Source organism: Melanostigma gelatinosum (genome assembly GCF_949748355.1).
Source record: "Melanostigma gelatinosum genome assembly, chromosome: 8".
NCBI lineage: Eukaryota > Metazoa > Chordata > Actinopteri > Perciformes > Zoarcidae > Melanostigma > Melanostigma gelatinosum.
Window position 1 is genome coordinate 8,011,723 of NC_136641.1, and position 22,199 is coordinate 8,033,921.

Below are 22,199 nucleotides of genomic sequence, written 5' to 3' on the forward strand. Positions count from 1 at the left end.
TATTTTGAATTTGTTCTTCCAAATGTGTTTTTGAAAGCAGCAGACACTCTCGAGCAATTTACTGTGATTCATGCTTGTTTATCTCAAAAACACAAGACTAACGTATAATAATTCCCCCAAACACACCAGGAAGGCCTCAATAAAAGACAATTAAATATGTTCCCTCGGGTTTCCAAATACTTTACCCAAACAAAACTGCTGCCTCGTCATTAAGTGTTCACTGAGACTCCAACAGGCCATGCCGAGGGTTCATTTGAATAAATCTCTCCATTGAAAGCATCATTGTTTCAGCAATTCTTTTGTCTGCCCGTGGCTGTTGGAAAGTTTTCAGTGTGACTCATTACAAACGATCGTCGGAGCCACGCATGCGCTACAGCTGCTTCTGGGCGCAGAGTTCAACTCCTCACCTTGTCAATAATTTGAGACAGGTGCTCTGCTGCGTGTTGAAACACCGAGTGGCAATTCATCTCTTGGCATTACAAAGTCACTCAATGTTTATTGAAATTGGAAGCGTGTTCACTTCATCACGATCATTCCATGCCGAGTAAAGAGTTAAACGTGTTTTTATCAACTCCTTTAACTCCCTTGTCATACAATAATCAAGATAAAGAACATGTATTTTGAATTACCCCCTCCCCTCACAAGTAGTACATTTGTAGCGAAAACACACTATTGACTTGTTTGACTTGAGACTCGTTTCCCCAGTTTGTGTATCCTAAATCATTCAGAGATCAAATTCTGACAAACTTGAAACTCCAAATGAAAACCTGCGTAGCCACAGGTCCTCGGCCATGGAGTCATCCATCAATTTATAATCCCGGGAGAACTCTGCGGTGGTTTCTGAGCAAAGGTAATCATGACTTTAAGACATTTTGTCCATTTGCCGTTTCAGTAGAGCTTAACTTGACTTGAAAATTGGTCCGTTGTTGTAGGACCACGGGGCCCGCTGCCATGTCAACCGAGTCAGTCACACACAATTTCCGCCACCGGTCCATGTTTCATCAACGAGTTCCTTTTACCACTTTCATGGAGCTTTGGACTGGTAGGCTTGTTATAGATAAATAGAAAATATCCTTTTTATCAGATTCTTAAAAGGATTTGTTTTCCACAGGATCACTATGAGATACTTCTATCAACAGAGCAGCCAGCCATACTGTATACAAACTGAAGAAGCCCTCTAGCCCGCTGCTTGTAAAGCTTTGAAATCACTTTCTCATTTTTCCATTTGAGATTGTTAAATGAGAGCATCAAACTGTTCCGTTCTATGCAGACCCTCTCCCCAGGCTGCCTGTTGTCGTACCCTTTGTGGCCCAGCTTCTCCTTTGCAATATGTTCATTGCACTCTCATTATGCTAATGTTATGTTGTGTACTTTGTTCCTCGCTGCTGTGTTCGGCAGGCCAGTTGGCGGTGGGAACCTGCGAGATAGTGATGCTCAACAGAGACAGCAGCGTCCCCAGACGGACCATCGCAAGGCAGACGGCCCGCTGCGCCTGCCGGAGAGGCCAGATCGCCGGGACCACCAGGGCGAGGCCGGCATGTGTAGACGGTGAGTTCAATGACCTTCCCCGCATGTGGGTAATAAATGTTGAAGTGATGAAAAATGGATCCTCAGCGGGTCCTTAGAAACAGTTTTGTTTTACTCTAATTGAATTCACTTACTGAAGTACAACCTATTCCCATGACAGGCATCACTGTCTCACCTGTCTGACCATTTCATTGATTTCCCTACAATGACCTTATTAATACACCGTCACATAAACTAGAATTGCTCTCTGAGCATTTATTTGATTGAAGTAAGATTTGACTGAAGAAAATGCGGAATAAACGCTTGACTCTTGGCTTTACTTTGATGATGTGCTGTGAAGTTATATAATACATATTTACGTTAGTTAAATAAATAGTTTGTCACTTTGGGTAATACGCTGATTTGTTGAAGTGTTAGACGAGAAGATTGATACCACAGTCATATATCTGTCCGGTAAACACACAGTAAAGCTGCCATTGGCAGCCGCTTAGCTTCTCTTAGCTCGACATAAACACTGGAAACCGGCAGAGAGGCTCCTCACACTACACTCCAGAGACCAGTCCCAGTGGGAAACTAACATGATACATCATAAACAAGATGAACAAAAAATAAAATAGTCAACATCATTGGAGTAAAATACAGCTGCGACTAAAAATACATGAAATAAACAGTGATAATGACAAGTAATGTCAGTTGGACTCATTAACTCTGCAGAATACATGGACTGTTTTCAGGGCGGACATTTTGACATAACGGGAACATCATGAAAAATCCTAACAGGGACAGCACAGGTGTAACTATTAGCATTATTGATGGATTCATTCTATTCGGGGTCCCATTCCACTGAACCAGCATGCACAACACCGAGGCCTGAATGCAGGAACACGTAGTTGTTAATAATGTTATTTCAGTCAGAGACACTTACCTTAGAATAGACCATTTATAGTCCGCTAATCCCTCGTAATAAAAACACACATGACCATTAAGTCTCATCGATAACACGAATAGCACATGAGGTGGCGGTTGGGAGGGTGCAGCAGCAAACTTTGTCGGCACGGTCGTCAAAGGAAACAGCAATAAGTGTCACGTTCCGATACCTGCATGAATATGATTGGATACTGCAAATAGCTGTTGCCAATCAGCCAACACAAGCACAACATCAGCGCTCTGCCTGAACCAACGCTGTGCTTCATTAACTGCCCCTGTGCTTTGCCTACAGGGACATATTAAAATGTCACATGCCACAACATCATGAAAAATGTATTTTGTAACTGAACCTCTTTTCTTCTTCTCTCTGGTGTTACAGTTTGGTTAGGGTTAAGAGAGTGAAAGCAGCATTGATAAAAGCTCCAATATGGAGGACTTCCAAGTCGGGAGCAACTTTGATGGTAATGAAGTATTTGTCGTAATTCATCATTTTGTTTTGGAAGAAAAATCCTGATCAAGGAACATACCACCCAATCCTATCCTAGACATTGAATAAAAGTCAGCAAACCAAAGAAAAAATAGGTCCAATAGATTTATGGGCTTCCTTCTTTCTCCATTCAAGGCAACTGGCGATGTAATTTGGTTGTTTAACCAGCCAATCGATAATCACTTTGCGTGTCTCCCCTTTTTGATGCCCTTTAGACAGTTTGACTCCCAACTATGTGATCGGCTGTCTGCATTAGAACTCCTGCAGTCAGCAACAAATTAGTCGTCGCTTTGTGCCCCTTCATGTGGAATTTTCCTCTTCCTCTGGTGTTTTTAATGTACTCCAGCTCACTGAAGATCACTGGCAAAGGAGAATGCGTGGTGTTCATGCACTTTCTAAGATAAGATTTTGTACTTCGGAGCCCCCCCTTGGTGTTATTGGACAGTATCTAGACGAGGGCGATAAAATAGATGAGACAAAGTCCATCTGCGCCACTGATTGGATCGCACAGTATCACATGTATCAGATGCACCATTAGTTCCATCGCCCAATGACTCATGTTAGCCTTAATCTAATAGCCCTGACGTTAGACTGTGTCACACTCGCCACACTGCTTTTAACCACCGGCCCCGCTCTGCAGACGTCTCTCCGCAACACTCAACAGATGCTAATTAACTTACAGAGAGCTATGATTACAGCAGCAGGAAATTGATTATTACTGGCTTCCCGCCGCGCCACACCCTACACTACATTAATAGCCGGTGCATTAAAGATGCAACCTGTTGCTCGCTGGCTCGTTTGAATGGCTTTCTGCTGACAGCTGAAAACGGCGTCCATCATTACGAGGCTTTAAAGTGGAATTTTTGCATATTGGAATTTAAAGTGGAATTTTTGCGGCAGAGCAATGGGTCCACTGCTGCCACATCTCCTCTCTGACCTTTCATCTGAGGGTGTGTTCAGTAACACTTTTGCTTTTGATGTGATGTCCCATAAATACCCTTTTCGTCCTTCTTAAAGCACATAAACCAAATTTACTGACTTATAGACATGTTTATTCATTTGTGTCTCACTGAGGCTTTGCTTTCCAGTTTTTTTTCACTGAGCTGTTATTAGCGCAGCAAGGACTCACTGTCCTCTGGGTCAATTTCATGTAACTCATTCACTGCAGCAGCAGGAGTGTCTGCCTTTCTGAGACGTGTGGTTATAGAACAGTGACCTTTAATGAAAGTTGGATCATCGACGCGGACCGAGTGTAGTGAGTAATGAAAGGGCAGGAACTCTGTCCTGAGATGGTGTGTTTACCTGGACTCTTCTGATCTTGCTTTTCTTCACTTTCAGCACATCAGATTCTTTTAAAACCTACACGTCGCTGCAACACCTGCTTTGCTTTTTTTAGTTGCTTTTTTTTAGTTAGTGAGTCACTTAATTATACTGTTAACTTATTCTGGTCAAGGTTTACAGCATTCTTTGCGATTTCAATACTTTTCCTTTTCGCAGATAATATCAAGTGATGTCCTTTCAGTCCCACAGACCAAAAAAATTGGGTAATGCACCAATATCAAGACACATAAAAAGAGAAATCACTTCTCAGCAGTGTCTGACTGCCAGAGAAAGTGGTAATCCTGCACACCATTCCTGTCAATTCACAGAATTCTAGTTACATATAAAACTCTTGATTTGAAAAGAGGTCGGTGCATATAACCGCAGTGTCCCCGCTTCAGTTCCAGTTTTTTCCATGTTGTTGCCCTCTCTCACTCCCCACGACTGTATTTACACTCAACATCCAATAAAGGCAAAATAGTCTAAACAAACAAAAAGATGAGATGGAGAGTCGCTGAGGCAACGATCCATCAGAGCTTTTGGCAGGTTAATACGTGAGGTTCTTAGGGTGGAAAAGACACATAAAAGCTCACTTATCTTGGAAAGTGAAGTTGTTGGCAAGAATAATACAGCTTTTCTCTCTGAAGTTATGATTCACAGGTGAAACTTCTGCACAGTGCATCTTTGTTTGCAGTAGTGCGATAAAGGCTAATAATGACGTCAGATGTTTGTTTTTGGGATGTGAAACCAGTGAGAGATACCGTAATGTAACGTGGCTAAATAGCACCCGAGTGCAGAAAAGTAGAAACAAAGACACAAACAAGGGGCTTCTTTTGGAGTAAGCATGAATAATGAATGACCCGGGATGCTGCAGTTACAAGGCATGGCCTATAACCGCTTGACGACCAAAGAGGTGCTTAAACACAATGCTAAACACGAAAGCACTGACAGGAACTAAGTCCGCTTGTTGTGGCGTCACCAAGTCTCAGCAACCAGGATCTGCATCAATAAGATATATATATAGTGATAACATGTGAGGCAATATGCTGACAAGATAAGATAACTTATTGGCCATCCCGCCTAATGATAGAAGAAGTACTCAGATCTTGTACTTAGAAGTAAAGTAGTAATACCACAATGTAGAAATACTGTACTCAGTAAAAATATTGTAGAATACTCAAAATATTACTAAAGTACAAAAGTATCAGCATAAAAATATACTTAAAGTAAAATAAGTAAAGTATTCATCATGCAGAATGTCCCCTTTTCAGAATGATGTATATTATATTATCATATTATTTGGTTATAATGTGATTTATGTGTTCTTCACTTAGTTACCAGTTATTTTCCAGACAGCTCCAGAATCAGCACCATGGACAGCGGTCAAACTGATTTATTCACTCAATTCATTTTCTTTCAGACTTCAGATGTGCCCCGGTTCAAAACGACATACTCTGGACTGGGTCTAAGCATGTAGTTTGTTTACACTGAAAAATTCACACAATTATTAGTATCAGATTTTACCTTAATTATGTGCAAAAGTCACCGTTTGGTTGATGTCATTCAGCACACTTCTTAAAATTATGATTAAACCTTTATTGAGCCATTCCATTCAGACACAATCTTTACCGAGTGACTCCTGGCCAAGACAACATAGCCTAAAGTGTCAACTGCAGAATCATATGCCAAGGAAGACAGACATAGAAAGAAATTACAAACTCCAATCCCTTCACTACATTTTTAAATGCTCTTATTGGGATCCGCCAGTCTAGCTGCAAATCTGTCTGCAAGCGGTTCCAGCCTATAATTTAAAAAAGTACATTAATGTCTTATGTACCAACTTTAAACTATTATGAAGTTTGTCGTCTAAACTTTATAGTATTAGTACTGTGATGTACGAGTGGGCAGTAATGGATCTGCCTGTTTGTGAGTCTGTTTACTCCCTCGTCAAGTGTATTATCTCAGGTACCACAGCCTGGATTTGAAATGAAAACCCAACATCTTAAATTCCACATCTTAACACAGTTTTCAAACATTTCCGCTGCCAGTTATAGTGGTGGGGGGGGATTACAAGTCATGACTGAAACTTTGATAAACATTCTCTCCTACCCTGCCAGTTTGACTGACGTGGAATCTAGCGCACAGCGATTCTGTCATTACTACACGTCACATTGGATATTGCACCATTCACAATCCCACCCTCGTAGCAAGGAACAGAGGCTCGCGTGCGTGATCATAAGCTTTGTTTTCTGTGAGCAGAATGGTGCAAGTGCCACTTCTCACACTGCTGCACTGATGTTCGACCGTATTTGCAGTTTGACCTTTCAGAGTGTCGCCAGACAACTTTCTGCAGCGAGTGAAAAATTGGAGAAACTCATCTGCACAATTATAATCACCAGCAAAAAGCTTGAGGATTTAAATCTCTTTGCTGTTGCCCGTAATGAACGGAAACTAAAATCAAAGGCTTCCGTACGATGTAGCCTTTTGGGACGACAGTCTGCAGCTTGTGGCTTTAAGGAGACAATTGGACAAATATTTTTTATCTCCCTTGTCATCCTGCTGGCATTCGCACTTCCATAATGACATACCGACAAGCTTACCTAAGCCCCGCAGCGAATAAAGTTTAATGTATGTGACTTACCCAAGAATTGATCGCCTGATTGGCCCAGATGGCGGCTGCATCTCTTCTGCAGCATGACGTGTTTACTCATGTTATTCCTCATTTGTTTTAATTCACTGAGCGGTTTCTCACTCTGCAACAACTTCTTTTCTTAGTCTTTTTCAGCACATTAAAAAGACAGCCTTTTTAGTTTTGCCCTCTTTTTTTGTGTGCATCTGTGTGTCACTGTTGTGCAGGTTTAGTCTGCACACTGTACACAGGAGGATTATGTGCGTTCTCTTGCTTGTCTCCCTGCTCTCACTCTAATCTGCTCCCTGACTCTCTCCCCCCCGCTCCCGCTCCGTAGCCCGTTGTTGCCATGCCACCACATCGCACTGTATCGCATGATGCTTGATGGCCACCGTGATAAGTGTCTGCAGGCTGCGGGGAGAGGGTTTATGTGGCGGCTGCAAGCTTCTGCTTTCACACTTTCACACAATGATTATTGGCACGAAATGAGCCAAAAAGTGATGTTGAAAGGAGATTAAGCAAGAGGAAAAGCTCTCTTCAGATTTATAACGCAGACACACTGTTGAGAAGATTTGTTGTGCTGTTTCTTGACCTCAGCTGCAGAGAGAAGCAGACTGTTGTTTGAGTATATTAGAGACTTTTAAGAAACAGAAAAAGTATATTTGATTATATTTTCCTTTTTTTCCCGGATCTGCTCTCATTTTAATTTGTCGTCGACGCTGTTTGATGGCAATGCAAGATCAACACTCCCTCCATGTTTACTCATTGTCTTGATGAATTCAGTATAATATACATTCCACAGCACTTATTCTGCACAGCAACACCTTCGTGTCATACCCACTCATTTGTGTGACTTTCCTTTCTCTAACATAGATACACTGTGTCTGTTCGCTAATTATATGCAATGCTTTTTTTTTCTCTCTGTGGAGCTACCGTCAGTGTCAACACTTCCTGCCCAGATGTGTGCACAGAGTTGAGTCTCATTAGCAGTAGCTTGACAGCAATTACAAAAAGAGGATTGAAAGAAGTGATTTCCAGCCCCGAAACGCTGCAACAACAAGAAATATCAATATATCTGGCAGTGACTGTTTGTAATGTTTGCCACAGAGCAACATTTGTGAATCAACAGGAAAATTAGAATGAAATATCCTTACTGACAATAAAATCAATCCTATATTTACATCGTTAACACGCCAGACGGGCTAACCTCCTGGTTAGATGACATCTTGTTTCACAAATGCATTAAAAACAAAAAGCGAAGCCATTTTCAAAACAAGCCCAAAAAGGAACGCAACAGAAACTCAGTAATTCAGCAGCTTGCTCACCATAACACACAGTTTGGGATGAAGTATTGAGTCATTCATAGCTCTGCTGCTGGCTGGGTTTAAAATGCATTTAATGTTGTTTTCTGTTGTCATAATTAGAACTGAAAGACCATCAGGCCTCTGGTAGCAGGTTGTGCTGTGTCGAGGACAGAGGGCTGAAAGTCAAATTGAACCATTATTGAAGCTTAATTAACATCAGCCAGAAAGCCTGTTAAAACCTGTGACAATGTTTCCGGTGCCCAGATAAGCTAGTTAGCTAATCTTGTTGGATGCTTGGCAAAAGAAGCCTCTGCATTATTATTAAATCACCAGAGGGGACACACAATTTATTGTTTGGTGGCGTGCTCCACTTCACAGTGTGTTGTCTGTTCAATGCAACATACTCTTCATGTCTTTCCTACGTCTTCGCAACTGTCTCTTTGTTGTTTGTTGTCTCTCATCTAAATGCATTTTGCATGAGCTGCCTGTGGCGTGTGTAAAAATTCGATGTTCTTTTTTACTTCTGCAGAGGCAGTATTACATCACACTAACAGTGCGTCTGGCCTAGGACTCACTGTTGTGCCTCACTGCCCTGCTCTGAGTCTCATCTGGCAGTGCTGTGTTGTGCTGTGCAGGGAAGGGCTTGGCACTGTGCACGGGGGGGACAGATGGTCTTACGTGTGATCTAGTTGGAGGTCCAGAAACCGTAGTCCAGCAGGGACCGCTGGCAGCTGACGATCATGGCCCGACGTCCACGGTCCGCGTGGGACTCCGACAGTGCCCGCAACAGGACGGGGCCACCCAGGTGTCAAACCAGACAGATCTCTCTCTCTCTCTCTCTCTCTCTCTCTCTCTCTCTCTCTCTCTCTCTCTCTCTCTCTCTCTCTCTCTCTCTCTCTCCCTCTCCTCTCCTCTCTCTCCTCTCTCTCTTCCAACCCCCGCAGCCAGCTGGTTCACCTCTGCTGCTGCACGCTGCCACCATCGCAAACAGGCCCTGAAATCATATCCAAACAGACACCTATCACAATAAAAGCAGAATGATTCTCAGCCGTTTGCATAATAGCAGCATGTAATAGATACTGTTAGATGGGAAAATAGCAGCAGACAGATATTTTTCAGGCAGCTTCAGCTCCGAGGCTTAAAGTCTGTTCGGTATACCGTTGATGTGCGTGTGGGTGGTTGTACCATATAAGCTTTTTAAATGCTCCCACAGTTGCGCGTGCCAGCATATTGGACAGATAGGTTTGATGGAACGAGACAGGCCCAACGCTAAACTGCAGCGTTGCCGTTTTGTAGCTGCTTGTGTTTTTTCGTGACGCCGCTGTTGATGAAATTGTCACGGGCGACACACTAATCCCAACCAACGCTGTAACGGAACATTCCGTGGTTTACAGCATGGGGGAAATTCATCAAGTCATCATAGCTCAAGTCAGACTGTCATTGATGGCATTGAAAAAGTAACAAGGGCGAGCTACTGAGGGCCTGGATACTGTGGAGCTGAAAAAAAAGCATTTATTTCAGCCAGCCTCTCGCTGGCTGGGCTGATGCACTCCACAGTTAGTCAGCACCCCCGCCACTTTGCCAGCTCAGCTTTTTATTCCGTGCCCCTGGAAATTGAGTTTTGCTGGCCCTGTAATGTACTCAAAACTACATCTGCAACTGACTGATAAATCTCCGCTTTGTTGCGCCTGACGGATGGCTGTGAAAATGAAAATTTTGCCACAGTGTCTTGCTGTGTCAAGAGGAAGGTCACTTTAGATTTTCTTCCCTGCTCGCCAAGGAACCTCTGCTCAGGGTGAAGCCGAATCGACCATTTTGTCTCCGTTCTTTAATATTTACATCAGCTTGTTGGGTGCAATGAGATGACAGGGTTCTGGATTGTTTTTGTTCCACTGCTGCCTGACTGCACTGTGAGGGCAGAAACACGGCTTCTCCTCCAAGTTGTCAACAATATCTATTATTTGCTGAGAGGCTTTATATCTACAGAGCGGTGTGTGTGTGTGTGTGTGTGTGTGTGTGTGTGTGTGTGTGTGTGTGTGTGTGTGTGTGTGTGTGTGTGTGTGTGTGTGTGTGTGTGTGTGTGTGTGTGTGTGTGTGTGTGTGCACGCAGTTACATACATGAGGGGTGGCTTAATAAATACCACAAGATGACAGATCTTTATTGCGGAGCAGCAGTCGGGGTATGACACTCCAAAGAGCAATTTCGGACTGTTAACAAGGCCTGGACCACGAATACCTCACAGCTAAATGTCACAAGGCCTCCCTTTCCGCACCTCCTCCTCCTCACTCCCCCTCCCTCAGCTCTCCAGTGGACATTCAACGAATTGTGGTTTGTCTCTTTCAATTTGCCGACTGTGTTACTTCGTTCCACAATGTGCTGCCCCGGGGGGGGGGGGGGGGGGGGGGTGGAGGCAGGAGCGGCGGCCTTGGCCATGGTCCACAGAGAGCCGATAACCTTTCGGTGTTGCTTTAGCACGCTGTGTAAAGAACAATCAGAGCTTATCAGCATCGACTACAGGCGCATGCTAATTCAATGTCATGCAGAAGGACTGCAGAGGGAGAAGGAGAGCATCACTGGCTCTCACTCTGACAGACCGATGTCTGCAGCAGACAAATCACTTTTAAGAAGACCGAAAGCCTTTCTAATCTGTGATCCACCTCTCTAATCTGCAGATTGAAATGTTCCTGCTGTGCTTTAATCATTTGTGCATATGAATTAGCAGAAAATAAGACACAATTACAACACTTTATAGTGTTATTGTGATATTTTCAACGGGCATCCTGATTTATCACACCACATTGTTGTGCATAACACGATATATTTACTTTTTTAAAATTTAGAATGCAGATAGGAATGACAACATTAAAACACAATGGAAACATTTCATAACATCATTGCTGCATTGTCCATTGAGTGCAAGTTTCAGAACGATTTACTCAACGTCACTTCAGGAAAAGAAATCCAACAATGTTGTGCTTTAAAGTACAATTACTTTCAACACTAGAACCCTTTACCTAGAAGTACCTCAAGAAAAACGCTTTCAGGAAGAATATTAAGTCGAACAAAATGTCAAAAGGAGGAAACAATGAGAGTGTGCAGCTGCAGTGAACGCTAGCATTAACAGGAGAGTAATTTATGGGCCGCCAGCTGGTCTGTAAAGGTTACTACCACAGGCGATTCGGACATGGTGGTTCAACAAAATCCTAATTGAAATACTACAGGCTTGTAGACACATCAACATTTGAAGATGCTTTCCCGTCTGGTGACCATACAACTGAAAATGTTGACAATCTGAAGTCTCTCTCTGTGGGTGTGCGAGTGTAACGTGCCTCTTTCCCCCCCCCCCCCCCCCCCCCCCCTTGTCTTTCGGCCTCTCAGCGCGAATCGTGCGGAGTCGTCAGTGGTGCGAGATGGCTCCCTGCCTGGAGGGGGAGGTCTGCAGCTACCTGTTCAACCGATCCGGCTGGACCTGCACCAGGGGCAGCGGTCGCATCAAGACCGTCACGGTAATTTACAAGACATGACATTAATATACGGCATGTGCACTTAACAGCATCACGCCGCCATCTTTCAGTGTGGGCAACGCAAGCTGGAAGTGGTACGTGAGGCCAGCTCCCAGGCTTTAAAGACTGCATCAATACTCTGGGTGTAGAAAACAGATGCTAAACTGCTTTCTGTGCCTTGAAGTCACTATTTATAATTCACAATTTAACGTGCAATTGGAACAAATCAGTGAAACCAAACTTCTGGGTCCCACTTCTTTAAAATAATATTATAAAGAGAGTAAATAAACAGGCACAAACTACTACAAAGTGTTCTGAACATGGTTGTTTCATCATTGTCTGTAACCCAGCTCTAACTTTGCTCTGTTGTTTGCGCGTCACCAATAAATAAAAGAAGATGGATAAAAGATGCTAGCTTAGCTCTGCACCGCCGATACCTCATTAGTATTGAAAAAATGCATACCACACTGATCTTAGTATTCTGCATTTTACCAGGAATTGTAAACGTGAATTCCTCTCAGACCATCTTCAATTCACCAGTATCTTACTAGGAATACTCGCCATTTCAGGATCTCCGCCCATGAATAAATCATTTGAAACTATTCGGTGCACTTGCTCAAACAAGAGATCAGACATTTGCGAGGGATTTAAATGAACACAAAACATGTTACATTTTTAAAGCCTCCAATATGGTGTTGTCTGGTCCTCTGTAGGCTCCTCTCACTGTGCAACATGCATCCAATGCCTCAGAGCTGACTGAGGCTTTGCTCTGTGATCAACTCTCATCTGATTCAGGATGCACAAAGCCAGCAAGCGTTTGCAATCTGAGCGAGGGTTCACTGGATCTTTTACATTGTCGTGCCATTAGAAAGGAAGAATCAATATGAATGTTTGAAAGAGTAGGGGGGAAAAGAAACAACAACTAAAACCAAGTGATGACAGGATGGATAGAGAGCAGGAGAGACTGCATGTCCTCATCGTCATGTACACGAGGACCAAGGTCAACCTGTGACTGGATCTCTTGATTTCCACTCTCGCTTTCTTTCATCACTTGCTGTGTCTTTATCTCTCTCGCTCCTCCGCCTCCTCCGTCCAGCAGCCCCGGGCAGCTGCGTCACATTTCATGCACGCATTCCCATCGTGCTGTAATCTACCCTGACAGCACGCTTAGGTTAGTGTTTTGCTTTTATACATTTATGAAAAAGAAAAAGAAAAATGCAGATTTTTTGTGTTCCACAACATATTCTCAATAAGCTGTTGCCGAGGAGATTTTTTTTACTGCAGAAGTTAATCACAAGTGATGCTGCTGCTGCTGCTGCTGTTTTTTTTGTGTGCGCTTTGTTTGGGTTTGGGGGGGGACAGGGATAGGGAGGCTTTGGCAGCAGAAGAGAGGATGTATCCAGAGGTATTTGTTGTGAGACATAAAATGGGAGGAAAGCGCATCCTGGAAGATAAATGAAAATGAGAAATCTATAAGGAGGATTGATCAGGCTGGAGAGGGGGGGGGGGGGGGGGGGAATAGAGGGCCAGGCTGCCGCTCGGCCACTGGCCAAGCTCTGTCTGGCCACATCTCTGTGCGAGTGTCTTGGGTGTGCAGAGCGAGTTCTAATTGTGAGAGCACTTGTCTTCACATGCTAATCCCATTGCAGAGCAGCACTCAGTGTGACAACGTGGGTTTCTGAAGGCTGATAATGGCTGCACTCATTATCCGTGCTGTGGTGCGGAGGCTTGACATAGGTGGAGTTAGCCACTGAAATAAAGTGACAAATGTACCCGACGATGGGCAAATCATGCATCTAATAATACATATATCATGCTGCTAATATCAGTTAAACATATATGGGGTTGGGGTTCGATCGCGTCGTATCGAATCTGAATCCAGTTCAGCGTTCCCCTATCGAATCTATTTAAGTTCAGCTTTCAACAATTGTAAGGTAACCAAAGTTAAAAAAATGACTTAAAGATCCAATTTAGATTTGTATTCTGGGTGCTGAGAGAAACACTTCAGTTTTGTGTGGCAGCCTAATTACTGCTCACAACCTGTAGCTACAACCTGACATTGAGATAAGCAGCAGAGGACGTGAAATGTTGATTAAGTGGTTCTGACACGATGAAAAGATTGACGTCACCCGCTGGTGTTAACCTCTTATTTTCACAAGCTCTGTGGCGTTCACGTTCTCCTTCTCATCTCGTCAAACACAGCAGCTTCAAACTACGACTCTCTACAATCCCATCTAGCGTCAAGTCAATTCACAGCCGTTACGTGCAGACACTGTCTTTTCAAAATAAACTTCAGGGTTTACAGGAAACCACTTGGTTAGGTTTAGGGCAACGTCATAGTTTGAGTTAGAATAAGTATGTAGTAGCTATGTAGCAACGTAAGTCAACTAAATGAATGTAATTTAAAATAAATCAACGTTGCTTTCACACAGGACGTAGACACTGGTTTTCTGGGTGAGAGTCCAATGTATTTCTACCCATCCATCCCCGCTGCTTCATTGCTATACAGATTTTATTGCTCTTCATGCTACCTCACCTGACCACTGACCAAGCCGCCGGTTTTGATGACTTGGTAGTAGAGTGGGCTGGAAGTTCATATGTTTAAATCATTGAAATGATATATGAAAGTTTACCCGGGAAAATGATGGAATAGACAGCAAGCCAGCAGCAGTTTTGATAAAATCGACAATTTTCATTCAATGTTAATTGTGTTTAACCAGTGATGAGCAAAAACATAAATATGTATCTTCCTCCAGGAAACTATCTCTGTTTTCCAGCATGTTTTTGATTCAGTGATTGTTTTTGCATCAGTTTTCACAGTACCTTAACTCCTACTGTAGGCTGGAGTTGCTCAACCAGCCTATGCCGCTTCAATATTGAGTGCTATCATGAGTCCTCTGGTGTCACTATCAGTCCGAGTGGAGAAGTGAGATATTAAAATCTAAAAGGCAGGCTGCCATGAGATTTAGTGAGCACACTCCTTCTCCTCGGATGTAAAACTCTTTGCCACCCTCAGGCCCAAAAACACTTTGCACACCAGGAATCTTGCAATAAGAGCTTCATGATTTTGCTAAAGCACAGTCATGCTCCCAATGGGATAAAAACCTTCTGATTTAAACAGCTACGTGGCCTTTCCTCGAGTGCCACTTCGTGGAAAACTTAACATCTGAAGATCGACCTGCTGCAAGAAAATCCAAGTTGTTTAGTTTATCCAACACAATTAATCTTGATGAATATTAGCAGCCAATTGCAGATGCAGTGTGCCAAAATGTATGACTTTTAACCTTTAACTGCTAACTGCTCCACCTGCTGGATATTAGCACTCTGTTTAACTTTCACAGGCTCTTAACAAGCCTTCAAGGGAAGAAGTCATGAATATGAACTATGAATTAATATGTCAATGAATTAGGCCTTCACGTTTCTGCTCACTGTGGTCAAGCAAGGTCCTCTGGTAAAGAAATTAACAAAATTCAATGTTTTTACAAGAATGGTGGCTGTCAAGCTATTTATTAAATCCTTCTCTTCCCTTCTAATCATCAAAGATGTCAATTGTTTCAATTTAGGTGGATTGTGTTAAATGGTTCATTAGAACAGTTTAATGTAAATGATAATGACCTCTGAAACACCATGAAACGTAAAGGCTTTACAAATGTAACACTAACCAATTCTGCAATAAATAGGAATAAATTATCATAATAAATGTCTTAATAGAAACGTCAACCTGATATATTGATGAAGTAACACCCCAGACTAACTGCACGACCCCTGCCCCTGCAGCTCTTTCTATACGCAGCCCCCCTTAGCCTCCGCTCGGCAGCCCACCCTCCTGTGTGCAGCTCACGCTGGCACTGCCAGGTCATACTCTCCAGCCTAACCTGCTAATGGAGTTTGCATATATGCAGCACGCTCTCCACTGCCAGCTAGCCATTAATATGAATCACTCTCTGGAGGCACCCCCAAACAAGCTGGCAATTTGTCTTCACTAGTGAGCCGCTGAAAGGTCTACATATGATATTCTCCGAGGTGGAAAGCGCAATTCGAGCAGGGTGGGGCGGCGTGCTATCAGGTTGGTTTCGTACACTTGATGGCGGTGTGGAGGGGAGGGGGGGGTTTGAATAGTTAGGTTACACAAGACCACAGTTGGTCGTCTCTGTGTGAATGCATGGAATTGGCTGTCAGGTGGAATAATGACGAGGCAGACAGCCTGAATTCAGGACAGTTGAATGTTTTCCATCCTTTCAGGCGAGCGAGAGCATTGTGAGATTGCATCGCTTGCTCCCTTGCTTGGTGAGAGCTCTTATCGAGAGCTCTACTGAGCCCTATTATCCGCCTTTGCTAATTTCTTTTTTTTCTGCGCTGGTGGCGCTCCTCCAGCTATGTGCTCTTTGTTCCAGTGTCGGCCAGGGAGGGAAGCTAGTGAAGTGTGTATAGTCCTGACAATGCTGCTGAAAACATGAAGACATTATCACCAGTTAGCTCTGGTAGCTCTTCTGAAAGGGGAAAAAAAGAAGTCAAAGGTGTTCCTCAAGAGAAACAGAGAAAAGGTAAACAGGTGTTTGAGTGGAGAATGTTACAAATGTGATGCAGATGAGCAAAACAAAGTGAAAAACTGGATTCATTTCACCACATCAAGACAAAATGTTCCTGTCCGGCTATGAAGGAGTTATGAAATGATCACCTCTTATGAAAGAGGTGAGAAAGTTCCACAGTGTCGTTGTGTAACACTTGCTAGCACCTCGGTTATAAAGGCTTCAATGTGTACGACAAACAGCCACGCAGCCAAGTGATGTGTCGCCATGGTCACTGCTTTGCTGGCAACCCATCTGACCAGAGACAGACTTCTAATGAGCTCGCTTCTCAAAGGCAACGCAGCGCACCCGCAGGCTCTGTCCGCAACTGCTTGTGTGCGGCTCGTTGAAATGCATTGTTGATTAGCTGAGGTCGAGGTTGGAGAGTGGAGATGACAGATTTCCGGTTGCCTTGGTGTCATGAGTGTAAACGATGGGAAATAATAATGTGTTGTCCAAGTAAGAACAAACAGAAAGCAATAAGGTTTAAAAATGTCCAAGCGTGTCATCTATCTCTAGCTACATCTAATGTTGAGGTGACGTCATTTCACTTTTCCTCCAACTGCCATTACATTTTTGTTTTTTACCAAAATGTCCTTGAAATAATGGCATTTATTTTATTCTAGTGAGTTATTTCAAACTTCACAACAAACAGGTGGAAATACGGCACAATCCTCCACAATAAATCCCATTAAAGGAGACCCACAATGGCTTCATCCTACTGATAAGTATCATCAGTAAAGGCCAAATTCTGACGTCAAATTCTGTTGTCCAAAAACGATTTAAAACACGTCACTGAGCCTCACGACTGCACTAAGTGACAAGTTACGTCATTGCCATGAACACACACACTATAATTAATATTGAGTCAATCCCACATGAAGGATTTTGGGACTTCTTTTGACTACATGCTTGAATTCCTGCTTTTTGATGTTGCTTTCGTGCTGCTGATGTAACACAAGCAGTCTAGACAGAACGCAGCATTAGTTGACCGGAAACAGAGGTTCCTTTACTCTACTTGTGTATTATCTTATCTTTAAACCACAAATCTGATTCAAACAGCACTTCAACCTGAGAGCACTGTTGGCTCTGTGCTGATGAAAAGCCATGATCCTGCAGTCGGTACTGAATCAAATGTTTTCAAAAGCGAAGCAAGTTCAGCTGGAAAGCCTGAATGCTGCCACATTCCTTTATTAGTGAATGTGATGTCATTACTACCTTCTACCAGATCTACCTTTATCTAAACCACTCACCCCTCTGGCATTATTTTTTAGTTTCAGTATATATTGTTAGGTTATATAGAGTGCTGCTATACAGGTCTTGTATTTGTCACAGAGCTGCTGCCTTCTGAACCTCTTGCAAACAGAGTTGTATCCTCAGTGAGATGCCATGTTTAGATAAAGAGAGAGCAGAAAAATGAAATCGCTTTCATTCGACGATGTCGCTCTGTGACCAGCAGCATTTATCAAGACGAGATAAAAGGCATAATCAGAGAGGTAGAGGTTGCTCCTTGAACAGTAACTCCTGCTAGTGTAGGCTCTGAACGATGCATTCCGTGGAAATGGGCCCTGAGTAAAAGGATGTGTTGTCAGTGGTCTTGTTTCCAACATAGTGGGAATATATTAGTGAGGAAATCAGAACTGGAAATTGGAGAAATGTTTGCGTCTTCCGAATGAATTGGAGAAACCAGGCCAGAGCATCTTCAAATATTAGATATGCATGCTGTGTCCTTCAATGCACTGCTGACTTTCGGTCTCGTTTGCTGTTGAAATTATTCAATTCTGAGCACCAGCAAGTCAATTCTAACAGTCGCGCACAAACAACAGAATCTGTTTCAGCAGTGTTAGGTTGAAAAAGGTTTTTTGCAGCAGTAGCTGCCAAGAGAGATGCAAATCTGAGACTCGGTAGTGTTTAATTCATTCTTAGCCTCATGACTTTACCACCGCGCGTTCTTTGATACATGCATCAGACAAATGAAAGAACAAGTCCAGCGTTTATGTTCTGTGTCTTGCTGGCTCACCTCACTCACATTGCTGTTGGTGAGCTGATGGTGCTCCTGTCATATTGTGTCTGACGGCCTCCCTCTGGGTCCTCGGGGATAACATATTGTAGCCAGGCCGCTTTGCCTTCAGATGCACATTTATAAAATGACTGACGCTCAGCACACACGCACCAGAGTACACAGAGGTTACGCTCGAGAAGCAAATATAGTCTTTATTTCAGTTTCATTAAAGGGGTCCCCGATTTATCAAGCGGCGGAGACAAATGCACTCCCTTGGTTCCAGCTCATCTGTTTGTCGGATGCTGTGGCACGATCATCAGTCTTGTGGAGACAGCTTGTGGACTGATGCAGAGAATATATTGAAATAGGTTGGATTGATAGAAATGTTCCGAAAATCTTTCCCTTCCCCTTTTTTTTCCATCGGTGTTATGGAACATATATACTGCAGAGAGCTCCATGATTACATTTACAGTATCTAATGTTTCCTCTGGAGTTCATTCACAGGGCATAAAACAACAACACTCTTATTTTTCTCTCCTCTTGTGCTTCCATCATCTTTTAAAAGACTTATTTCTTTCTGCTTGCCTTCGCCGGGCGCATGTTCCTCCTCAACCACCCCCCCCCCCCCCCCCCCATTGTCTGAGACCCAGTGAACATGGTCCCTTCTGCTGTCACTTTCAGCACACTTTACCCCGCTCCCCTGTTTGAAGTTCTGACATCGCCAGGCTTTGAACTGCCATGTGAGTTTTACCCTGCACAATGCTTGTCTCGAGAGCTTTGTCTGGTGTGAAATTGTCAGAGCCATAGGCCACTTTTCAACACGGGGTTTTTTGTAGCCTGTGTAATGCAGAGTGCCAATGGACTGGACATGTTCAAGCATGGCCCAAAACATCCTGTTTCATTGTTTAGCGCTGCTACCTTTAGCGCAGCCAGCCGACATCTATCATTTTTTGTCCCGTTTAAGATTCTTGAAAAACACGACCTGTTTCCAGTGATATTAAGCAAAATATCATTTTGAGATTTGTGATAAATGTATATCATTTAATCCTACCATGTACTTACACTAGATCACTTACAGGTAGTTCACTGCTGACTTTTCAAATTGATCTGCTCACATCGCGCGCAACGGTAATGTAATATTTGCTGGAAAAATGAACACCTGATGTTTAATGCAATAATCTCACACACCTCGAGCCTGCTTCAAGAGCCTGCTCATTGATTTTCATATTGTTTACAAATGAGCGTAAACCAGTATCGGTCTGGAACAAACTGCACATGATTTATTGTTAAAGTAAAATGTTTTTAGTATTATTTTTTCGATCGCCAATGAATCTAAATTTCTACGTGTAATGTGAACTGTTTTGGTTTGCAGCCCTGCAAATTCTGCTCTCATCAATCTCATCTCAAGCAGCAGACAGCTGTTTTCAGTACGACTACCTGGCAAAAAAACTGCACACACACAAAGTTAGCAACTAGCTGGTGAATGTAGTGGCTCATTTAGCAGCTAGATATTTCCCTCAAGATTCGGTAGAGACAGAAACCGAGCTTAGAGGAGAGTAAATAGAGTGAATATTGGACTTACATTCACCAGGTGGCCAGATACACAACTCTAAATGAAATAAAACTACATGTCAGTGTTGGCTTGACAACTGCCACGTAGAGTAAAAGAAAATTAATCAAAGCAGCTTTTTAGTGCCGAAACCTTAAAAAACTGTTTTTTCATGCATTCATTATTTTTCTGACGTTATTATATTTCTACTTTTACCTCAGCAATGGATTTGAATTGTCTGTCGCTGCCTCCCCAGGAATGAAATATGTTGTTTTTGTTCCTCTGAGATAGCTCTGGGTCTGCTGCACTGATGCTTTTGTGCATCAGCCTCATATCTGGGCATGAGGCATCCACTCAGGGTCTTTATTTTGGCTGTAGCTGTGCTTGTTAGTCTAATAACACCAGTGGCTGGTAATGACTGCAGCCTCTATGAGTCTCCAGCTGATACAACCAACAAAACACTGTGCAGGAGTCCACTTGTGAGGAGAGACCCCGGGGAAGGGTTTTTAGTTGCTGCAGTGATGGCCTGCCTCCATAATGGCTGGGTGGGCCGCTGCTGAGAATTTTGCGGCTTGAAGTGCCACCAAATATGTCTCCTCTGCTTTGTGTCCCCCTGAGCACTGACATTCTGCCGTATACCTGCAGTGTCTCTCTCTCCCGGCTCCATAGATTTCTGTGAGCCATAGTGCTATACCTCGGCTGAGGATTTCTATTTGTGTAATGCGAGGCATGCTGTATCTTAAAAATACTTTGATCCTAAAATATGCTGTATTGATGATAAGGAAAGGAGTTAATTGAATCCTGTGATATTTTTGCCAATCTCCGCTGGCACTCACTCAGAGATCCGGGCATGTGCACTTCATTTGAACTGTGAAACTTTATCACACATGCACAGTGCTCGATGTTTACATATGGCGATGAAACGAGGGCACCCCAAGCTCTGAGATGAGGTCCAAATGTTTCAATTTCACTGCAAAATAAGCAATTAGTGAAGCTCTTGTTAGTGTGCTCCCCCGCTTTCTCCCTCTCTCTCCTTATCCGTGAATCTCCCTCATCCCTCGTGCCAGCGGGAGATGAATTTGTCTTCGATGTCCTTGGATTCCTGTCTTGTAAACACCATAGGCGGTGAGCACTGTTTACCGGTGTGCATGGCAGGCAAACAGCCGGCTCCGTCTCCCGCATAGCTCGTCCCGTGGGGCCAAACTCACCTTGTTACCCTTTTAATTAGTAGGAGCAGTTAATAGTGCCGGCCGCTTCTGCCGCCTCAGCACTCTGCTCCGACTTCAAGAATCCCTCCGATCGATAGCTTAAGAGTCCGACTGAGACAAGGAGTCGCGGGAGGAGGATGGGGGATCCTATTGAGGCAGCAGCTCAGGTGCATTCATGGTGGTTTTTGGAGAGAAATCAAACAACGTACTATTTTCTTTGGTGAACCTTTGGGGCGGGTGTATCAATATCTATTCTCCTTTTTTTTCGTGTCCATTTGAAGGGATAACAAGGTCTCTGGGTTTCTCATGCGCAGTCCCTCTCGCCCACTTTCTCCTCTCCCACGTTTCCGCTCCCTCTAAAATGAATGTAATCAAAAAGCAACGGGTTTGCGCTGCAGATTCTATTGTGCCCTTATGAGCTTTTATCCCTTCCAGCCGCCCGCCTGCCCCACCGTGCTCATTTCTTTTCTTGTTTTGATTTAAAGATGCAGTGGAAGTGCTTAGCATTTAGATGACATGCTGCTGGAGAGGTATGATGGATCAGCGCCTCTGAATTTCTTTGACAGCGCCGGGCCCGGTCGGACAGACAGAGCGACAGATCGCAGGACGACGGGCCGGGGCGGGCAGCTGAATACCAAGTCCACCTCGCTGCTACAGATAGCCTGGCACAGCCGAGGGGAGAGCAGCAGCGGCTGCTGCCGGGAATGCCAATGCGCTGCCCATACAGGCGTCTCGCCTTGGCTCCTCTGATTGGCTAAACAGACCATTAGCTTCGTGATTATGATTAGCCGAGTCATTATCTACACAAAAGTGGCTCATTCACCAATATCAAGAAGGCAAGGGAGCTGTTTTCTTCCTCCGGTCAAGGGCAAAACGGCACGTTTTCATGCGCTCTCCTACCGATGAATGTGGGAGGCAAGAAGTGGTTGTTCACAGAGAAACAAAGTGGAGCACTGTTTATCACCATACCCTACAGCAAATGTGATAAAAATGTTCTATCTGTGTGATGCCATTGATGGGAGAAAGGAAAGGTCTCTCGGTCGTTAACGCTGATGATGAGGTGGCCATTACTCGCTCGTATTTTCTGGTCGAGGAGAGAAACGGCATCCTCAGAGGTCATAAAAACTGGGGGAGAACAAAATAACCTTCAGCTTCCATCGTCTCGCCTGAGATA

At 43.7% G+C, this 22,199-nt stretch overlaps 1 protein-coding gene across 1 annotated transcript in view; it reads left to right on the plus strand.

The window, feature by feature from the left end:
• The window catches only part of tafa5l (TAFA chemokine like family member 5, like), a gene marked incomplete at its 5' end in the record, with an annotated part of 32,967 nt that overhangs the window by 8,457 nt on the left and 2,311 nt on the right, over window positions 1-22,199 (plus strand). The window contains 2 exons of the mRNA XM_079273161.1: window positions 1,399-1,548; window positions 11,574-11,701. Coding sequence (XP_079129287.1) covers window positions 1,399-1,548; window positions 11,574-11,701 — 278 coding nt within the window. The remainder of the gene's footprint in view (window positions 1-1,398; window positions 1,549-11,573; window positions 11,702-22,199) is intronic.